General features: G+C 42.3%; 1 protein-coding gene across 1 annotated transcript; it reads left to right on the top strand.

Moving 5' to 3' along the window:
* Nucleotides 1-334: 334 nt before the first annotated feature.
* CCIN (calicin) lies at nucleotides 335-2,698 on the top strand. The gene has a single exon (XM_006187821.2). The coding sequence runs from the start codon at nucleotides 839-841 to the stop codon at nucleotides 2,603-2,605; it is 1,767 nt and encodes a 588-aa protein (XP_006187883.2). The 5' UTR covers nucleotides 335-838; the 3' UTR covers nucleotides 2,606-2,698.
* The last annotated feature ends 6,956 nt before the right edge of the window (nucleotides 2,699-9,654 follow it).

Below are 9,654 nucleotides of genomic sequence, written 5' to 3' on the forward strand. Positions count from 1 at the left end.
TAGAGACTTGGAAATGTGAAATGTCCTAGTTTGTGGTGGAACTTAAATAATCAGGGCTTTGGAGGCCCTCCCATGCCCCAGTAGGAGGCTAACTCCTGCCTCTCTGCCCCAGTGCCTGGCCTCCACCTCTCCCTCTAATTTATAAAACCCATGGCCACAAAGGGCGGAAGCCAAAGGACAGAGGTTTTCTTCTCTGATACCCCGGAGCCTTGGCAGAGAAAGGTGCCTTGGGGCTTGAGAATTAGACAGGAAAGCTGAGTAGTTAGTTAAAAGCATCCTAGAAGTGTAGGGGAAAGGCCTATGTTACAAAAGGCCTGAGTTCCAGGCCCTGCTCTACTCTGGCTGGCTATGTGATCTTGGATAAATCTCTTCTCTTCTCTGGGCCTCAGTTTCCCTCCTGTACAATGGACATTCTTTTAGATGATCTAATAATCCCTTCCCCCAGCCTCCCTAACCCTCCCATCCTCCCTGCCCAAAATGGCTCTGACATTCCAGAAGCAGCCCTGAACTGAGGCTGAAAGTCTCAGGTGGGAGTTGCAACCCATCTCTGAGTTTCTTCCTGAGTTCTGAGCCCTGGCAACAGGTCCTGGTCAGGTATCAGACTTTGGCAGGTCAGGGCCATCAGAGGGAAGAAAAGCCCTGTGCCTTTGAGAAAGGCCTCAAGGGGGTCTGCATTGTGATGACCTCATCCACTCTATGACATCATCCTCTCTCCCACCCCAACTCCTCCCTGATCAACTGCTCTGCAAACAACCATCAATCTGAATCCCAAAGGCCTGAGAAAATCTGTTCTCCAGTACCTGCTGCTGATTGTCTGCCTCAGCCAGCAAGAAGCACCATGAAATTGGAATTCACTGAGAAAAACTACAACAGCTTCGTACTGCAGAATCTGAACAAACAGAGGAAACGCAAAGAGTACTGGGACATGGCCCTGACTGTGGACCACCACGTCTTCTTTGCACATCGCAACGTACTGGCTGCGGTCTCTCCACTGGTGAAGAGCCTCATCTCCAACCACGACATGAAGACTACCGATGAGCTCTTTATCACCATTGACCCCAACTACCTGAGCCCGACTACAGTGGATCAGCTCCTGGACTACTTCTACAGTGGCAAGGTGGTGATCTCAGAGCAGAACGTGGAGGAGCTCCTTCGTGGGGCCCAGTATTTCAACACACCACGCCTTCGAATCCACTGCAATGACTTCCTAATTAAATCCATCCGCCGTGCTAATTGCTTGCGCTACCTCTTCTTGGCTGAGTTGTTTGAGCTCAAAGAGGTATCAGACTTGGCCTACTCTGGCATTCGAGACAACTTCCATTACTGGGCCAGTCCTGAGGGCTCCATGCACTTCATGCGCTGTCCACCTGTCATTTTTGGCCGCCTGCTCCGAGATGAAAACTTGCATGTGCTCAATGAGGACCAGGCTCTCAATGCACTCATCAGTTGGGTGTACTTCCGGAAGGATGAGCGGGAGAAGTATTTCAAGAAGTTCTTCAACTACATCAATCTTAATGCTGTCTCCAACAAGACACTGATGTATGCCAGCAACAAGCTGATGGGCATGGAGAACAGCTCAGCGCACTCAACACTGATTGAGAGTGTCCTGGTGGACCGCAAGCAGGAGAGGCCAACCAGCCTGCTGAGCTACCAGCGGAAAGGGGCCCTGCTGGATTCAGTGGTCATCCTAGGTGGCCAAAAGGCCCATGGCAAGTTCAACGATGGGGTGTTTGCTTATATCATCCAGGAGAACCTGTGGTTGAAGCTCTCAGAGATGCCCTATCGAGCAGCAGCACTTAGTGCCACCTCTGCTGGTCGCTACATCTACATCTCTGGTGGCACCACGGAGCAGATTTCAGGGCTGAAGACGGCTTGGCGGTATGATATGGATGACAACTCCTGGACCAAGTTGCCCGACCTGCCAATTGGGCTTGTCTTCCACACGATGGTGACCTGTGGGGGGACCGTGTACTCAGTGGGTGGGAGCATTGCCCCAAGGCGGTATGTCTCTAACATCTACCGCTATGATGAGCGCAAGGAGGCCTGGTGCCTGGCAGGGAAGATGAGCATCCCTATGGATGGCACAGCCGTGATCACCAAGGGTGACCGGACCCTGTACATTGTTACCGGGCGGTGCTTGGTGAAGGGCTACATCTCCCGGGTCGGGGTGGTGGACTGCTTTGACACCAACACTGGAGACGTCGTCCAGTGTATCACTTTCCCCATTGAGTTCAACCACCGGCCCCTGCTCTCTTTCCATCAGGACAACATCCTCTGCGTGCACAGCCACCGGCAGAGTGTGGAAATCAACCTGCAGAAGATAAAGGCCAACAAGACGACCACTTCAGTGCCTCTCTTGCCCAATAACTGCCCCTTGGATGTGTCCCATGCTATATGCTCCATTGGAGACAGCAGGGTGTTTGTATGTGGAGGTGTCACCACAGCCAGCGATGTCCAGACAAAGGACTACACCATCAATCCAAATGCCTACCTGCTGGACCAAAAGACAGGCGAGTGGAAGACCCTGGCGCCCCCACCAGAGGCACTGGACTGTCCTGCCTGCTGTCTAGCCAAGCTACCTTGCAAGATTCTTCAAAGGATTTAAACAGCTTTTAAGTGGGAGAATAAGTAAATGCATTATTATTATTCACAATTTAATGAGAGAGAGAAAGAGAGGAAGGTGGCCTGTTGGTTCCTTCTTAGTCTATGTTCAGCCCTGAAGGTGGAAATCCTGGGCCAAGGCTCCTCCTAGTGAGGGGAATTCAGGGCCACCCCGTCACTGGAGGGATCTGAGCTGAGGCTGGAAGGACCCTGGTGGGTGAAGTTGAGGCATCTCCCAGGCACCGGCCAAGCTGTGGTCTGGAAGGCCTCCTATTCTAAATCCCTGTAGTCACTTTGCAGGCATCAGCTATCCTGAGAGGTAAAGCATTTCCTTAGAGTTGTGAAGCCTCAGGCTCCTCCAACACTCATTTCTGAGTCTGCCCAGAAAGGTAGGGGAAGGCCAGTTCCAGGTTGGGAGAGGAGCCTCCCAGGCTGGGGAGAGAGAAGGTGGTGTGGGCCAGACTCAGGGATGGGGGCGAAGGGAAGGGGGTAAGGGTGGGAGAGGAGGCAGGGTTACTTGGCTGTCATGCCTGACCACTCAGCTGTGGTGTGTTTATGTCTCATTTGTGGGGAAGCTGGGGGTGAGGAGTTACTTACAATTGTTTCCAGTAAGCAAGTTTCATTGGGAACTTTCTCAGGGAGTACAAGGTCTGAGGAACTGGGGGTGGAAGAGAGATGATTGAAGGGAGAAAAAAGAAACCTACATCTCTATTGGAGAGAAGCTTGGAGATGAGATGAGATGACAAGATAAGAGAGACAGGATGGTGTAGTAGTGAAGGGTTTGGACACTAGATAGATGGCCTGGTTCAAATACCAGTCCCATCACTTATTGGGTAATCCCAGGCAAGGTACTTAACATCTCTGTGCCTTAGTAAACGGGGGACAATAAGAGTGCCTACCTCATAGGGTGATGTGATGTGCAAAATGCCTAGGACAGTCTCTGGAATATATTAAGTGCTTCAGGAGGACTTTTTTAAAAAGTACTTACTTTAAAGTATTTTAAAGGAAAAAAAAAAAAAGATACATGAGCCAAAGGTCCAGGCTCTTGGGCCCTTATATTAAGTTAGGTCCCATAAAATGTTCTTTGAGACTCCCTACCTCAAAGCCTTAGTGAGATCTCCTCGATTCTAACTACCTGCGTTTCCCTTTCATTCATTTGTGTACTTACATATAATCCTCAACAATTTAGAAGAAACTCATCTTTCAAGGTCAAGTCCTTGAACATCATATATAATTATCATTCATTCATTCATTCACCCCATTCATGAATTTACTTACTGTCCACATGTCTGTTCATACACACGCACACACATATACACACATGCGCACACACACACACCATTCACTGAGGCCTCTCTCTGCTGGTCCCTGTTCTAGACACTAGGGTCATAGGGGTGACACAGACAATCCCTGTCCCTGGGAGCGACTATCTATACCAATGCCAAGGAACAGGAATATTATACAAGCAACATAAGTAATTTAAATTTTTCTAGTAGCCAGGCTAAAAAGTTAAAAAGAAACAGGTGAAATTAACTGTAATACTATATTTTATTTAACCCAATAGATCTAAAAATTATCATTTATACAAGTAACTTATGTAAACGTTCATTAATGAGATATTTAACATTTTTTTCATACTAAGGCTTCAGAATCCAGTGTGTACTTTAAACTTACAGCATGGCTCTGTTTGGACTAACCACATACATGAGGCCCCAGGGAACCAGCGGCTACTGTATTATACGATGCAGGATGCTTTAGCTATCCTCGTGGTTCAAAGCTGCCCCATTCTCTTCTTTTTCCCACTCAATCCTGCTCCACCTGCTCAGTAGCAGCTTCCCGACCTCCCTGGTGGGTGGCCTCCCTCCTCAAAGCCTGCCCCTCTGCCCAGGTCTCCCTTTCCTCCTCCCAGGCGACAACTTGGACTTCACAACTGACCCTCTCTCCCTGGAACTTTTCCCACGTTTTTCACCTCTCCAATCCTGGGCAGCCCCCACCTCTGTTCACCTCACAACATCACACAGCTAAGCCCACCCCCACCTCCACCCCCACCCCACCAGGCTTAGCTGACCCCGAGTCACCTCTTATGACACCTGATGCCGTTCCCTACAGCTGATTCTCCAACCCTCTCTGGTGTCCTGGAAAGCCGCCCCTCCCCTCTCTTCCTTCTCAGCCACTTACCTCTCATTCTGCTTCCAGAACTCCAGAGAAACAGAAGTCAGGTGACCTGAGCTAAACAATCCCATGTCCCCTCCAAATCTCCCCAGAGCTTCTGCGGTTTTTCTGCACCTCAGAGGATGAGGTGTATTTATTTTTTAAATGGAGGTACTGGGAATGGAACCCAGGACCTCGTGCATGCTAAGCATGCACTCTACCACTGAGCTATACCCTTCTGCCCCATAGCAGAGATTATGGTCTTAAAAGACATGGCTTGTGAACTACAACCCAGGTCTTCGAGCTGGGGTATATGAAGTCTTTCCAAGGGAAATTCAGACATGCATAGTGTTAAGGGAATTAGTTTCCAAATCCTCAACTTTTTCCCTAAAATTGACCGACCTGTGTAGGGGATTTCATTCTAGTTTTCTTTTCCCATCTTCCCTTTCAAACTTATCTTTTAAACACTAGACACACACACACACAGAGCAACCTTTACCCATCCCAGATATTCCCAGTATGCACTGCCCAGGATGCCACATAAGAGTATAACCTGGTATCCATGAAGTGTTGGTGAAGCCTCCTTTCATCAAGACACCAACATCCAAAGAAAGTTTGTTGTATTTTTCTGTCTTTATCTATACAGTGTTTCTGTTAAGGTGTAGAGTCTGGTATTAGAAGCTGGGGTATTTTGGTCCAAGTTGGGTTGTTCAGAAATGTTCAATAGCACAGTGGAACGATGACATTTCTAAAAGCTTTACTGAGATATAATTCACATACCATACAATTCACCCATTTAAAGTATAGAATTCAATGGCTTTTACATATTCACAGAGTTGTACAATCATTGCCACAATCAATTTTAGAACACTTTCATCACTCCAAAAAGAAACCTTATCCTCTTAGCTGTAACCCTCTAACTCTCTCATTTCCCCAGCCCTAGGCAACCTCTAGTCTACTTTCTTTCCCTATGGATTAGCCTTTTCTTGCTATTTCATATAAAATGTGACCAGTCATCTGGCTTCTTTCACTTAATGTATGTTTTTAAGGTTCATCCATGTTGTTGTGTATGCCAATAGTTCATTCATTTCCATGGCTGAATAATATTCCATTGTGTAGGTATACCACATTTAATGTATCCATTTATCAGGTAGTTGATAGACATTTGGGTTGTTTCCACTTCTTGGCTATTATGAATAACACTTTATGAACATTTGTGTATAAGATTTTGTGTTCACATATATTTTCATTTCTCTTGGGTATAAACCTAGGAATAGAATTGTTGGATTAAATGGTAACTCTATGTTTAACAACTGGAGGAAATTCCAGGCTGTTTTCCAAAGCAGCTGCACCATTTTATGTCCTCACCCGCAATGTATGAGAGTTCCAGTTTTCCTGCACCTCACCAACACTTCTTGTCTGTCTTTCCACAGATAGTCATCCTAGTGGGAGCAAGTAGCACCTCACTGTGGTTTTGATTGGCATTTCTCTGACGCCTAATGATGTTGGATATCTTATTTTTGATAACAGTTGTATAATAATCTTGCCTCTTCGGTGCTCAACTGTTATTAGAGAAGGTAATACTCCTGAGGAAGATTTCTGTGAGGACAAAACAAAGATAGCATGGCCCAGAAACACCGACAGTCACAGTGCATTCTTTCATTCAGCCTGCAGAATCATGATGTGTCTGTGCCTTCCTACCTAGCCATCTGTCTTAGAATAATTAAGATTTTTAAAAGTATGTTAGAAAATACCCACTACTAAGCATATCCTCTCTGCATTTTCACCGTTCTCAGTAATGAGAAAGAGCTTCTGTTTTCTTGGGTCTAGTTGCATATTTTGTACCATTTGAAGGCTGACGTAAAAATGTCCACGTTTACTTTCGAAAGAGTAGTGTTATGTCTTTGAACAAAATAAATATGTCAGTTAGCACACCTATTATTGAAATGCTTTATTCAAACTCATAAGAAACATTTAAAACCTTTTTTATTAGGAATAAAACACACATAGAAAAGCAACAATACTTAATTGTATAGCTTAATGAATTATTGTTAAGTATCCACGTAACCATGACTGAGTTCAAGAAATAGAATATTGCCAATCCCTCAAAAGTCTCCTGTGTGGTCCCCTTCCTGATTATAATCCCTTCTCTCTCCTCTGACCTTTATGATAATGTGTTCCTTGCTTTTCTATATCATTGTACCATCTAAGTAGGCATTTTTAATACATAGTTTAGTTCAGCCTTGTTTTTGAACTTTACGTAAGAGAACTGTGCAGTATGAATTATTTTGTGTCTCGCTTCTTTCACTCCAATTGTGTTTTTACAAGTCATCCATGTTATTGTCTGCAGGGGTAGTTCCCCCCACTCTTCTCTTTGGTACTCTGTCATATGAACTTATTTTTTTTTATTTATCCAGTCTCACGTTATTGGACATCTGCGTTGTTTCCAGTTTGGACAGTTACAGACAATGCTATTCTTGTGACTGGATCTTGATGCACATGTACTCAAGTTTATCCAGGACATATACCTAGGAGTGGAACTGCTGTCTTCTTTAGTAGATAATAGCAAACTCTTTTGCAAAAGTGACTGTGCCAATTTACATTGCCATCAGCAGCATACGAGAAGTCCTGTTGCTCCACATCTTGCCAGGACTTGATATTGTCAGACTTTCTAATTATAGCCAATCGGATATGGAGTATTACCTTGCCGTAGTTTTAATTTGCATTCTCTTGATTGATAATTATAGGTTAAGCACCTTTAAATGTTTATTGGACATTTGGATTTCCTCTTTTGTGAAATTTTTGCTTTTTTCTATTTGGTTGACTATTTTCTCTTTTTGACTTGTTGGAATTTTTAATGTATTCTGGATATGAGCCCTTTATCGGTTTCACAAGTGGTAAGTATCTTCTCCCACTCTGTGGCTTGTCCTTTCACTCATAATGGTATATTTTAGTTTTAATTAGTCTCACTTGTCTTTTCCTTTTTGGTTACTGCTCTTGATACTTGAATAAATCAGTCTCTACCCCGAGGTCACAAATATCCCATGTGGACATTTAACTGTCCCACTGGCAGTTTTCCCCACTTCTCTGCAGTGCCACCTTCATTGCGAATCACATGTCCATACATGGGTGGATGTGTTTATAAGCACGCTCTTATTCCACTGGTCTGTTTGTCTGGCCTTATGCCAATACCACAATCTCCATTACTACAGCTTTACCATATCCTACACAGTTTAGAATTCATCAAGATCACACACACACACAAAAAAAAACTGTTGGGATTTTGATTGTGATTGTGCTGAATTTATAGATCAATTTAGGGGAATTTCATATATTTAGAATATCAATTTTCATAATTCGTGGACATGGTATATCTCTACATTTGGGGGAATTTTCTTTAATTTCACTTAAAGTTTTATACTTTACTTGTAGAGGTCTCACAAACTTTTGTTAGATTTACTCCTGGGTACTCGACATTTTAAAATTATATATATATTCTTAAATATATATAGTTATATACATTATCTATATAGTATTCCTTTAAAATACACATATAGTAGTCTTTCAAAAATTCATTTTTTATAGTCTGTAGAAATACAGTTGATTTCTGTATATTGATTTTGTATTTAGCAGATTGTAGTTCAGGATGTGAGCCCTTTATCAATTGTACATGTGGTAAGTATCTTCTCTCCACTCAATATGAATAATAGCTTTAAATGTAAAATGTAAAACTACAAAACTTTTAGAAGAAAACATGGAGAAAATCTTTGTAACCTGTGGTTAAGCAAAGATTTCTTAGATATGACACTAAAATCACAATCCATTTAAAAATTGATAAATTAGACCTCATCAAAATGAAAAACCTCCTCTAGAAAAGACACTGTTAAGAGATGGAAAGATAAGCCACATAGTGAAGAAAATATTTCCAAATCACCTATCTGGCAAGGGACTGGTGTCCAGAATATATAAAGAACTTTGTAATAATTTATTTGCAGATATTTTGATATACCCAATTATATCATGTATAAATAATGACTTTTTTAAAGGAAGTTTCCTCTATTTCAAGTTTTTACAAGTTTTTATTGTGATAGATGTTGAATTCACAAATACTTTTTCTGCATCTATTGAAATGAGCATGTTTTCTCCTTGTTTTAAGACAGTTCATTTTATTAATTTGTCAGTGTAAAACCATCTGTCCATTCCTGGAATAAGCCTAACTTGGTTATGGCATATTATGTATATATATTTATATAAATATATTTATATAATTATTAGATTCAGTAACTATATAATTTCTTTAAAATATTACTGGTTTCCATCCATGATATATTCACTCAAGTTTCTATCCATAAAATCATCATATGGAACTATTATTGTAAGTGACATTTTTTAAATCCTTGTTTCTAATCATACACTGCTAATACTATATAGAAATACAATTGATTTTTGTGTGTTTACCATATACCTTACAACTTTGCTAGACTCACTTAATTTTAGAAGTTTTGGGGGTAGATTTCTTGAAATTTTGTATGTAGACAATCATGTCATCTGCAAATAGGAGTAATTTTATTTCTTCCTCCCTAATCTGTATGCCTTTTATGTCTTTTTCCTGTCTTGCTGTGCGGGCTAGGACTTCCAGTACAATGCTGAACGGGAATGATGAGTGGGAATATCCTTGAGTTGTCCCTGACCCTAGAGGGGACAGCATTCAGTCTTTCTCCATTAAATAAAATGGGATTTTCAGAGATGTCCTTTATCAGGCTGAGGAAGTTCTGTTCTATTCCTAGTTTGCTGAGATTTTTTTAAAAAGTAGATGTTGAATTTTGTCAAAAAACATTTTTCTGTGTGAATTAATATAATTATGTGGGTTTTCTTCATTGGACTATGAATGTGGTGGAATAC

The sequence above is a fragment of the Camelus ferus genome, chromosome 4 (assembly GCF_009834535.1).
Source record: "Camelus ferus isolate YT-003-E chromosome 4, BCGSAC_Cfer_1.0, whole genome shotgun sequence".
NCBI lineage: Eukaryota > Metazoa > Chordata > Mammalia > Artiodactyla > Camelidae > Camelus > Camelus ferus.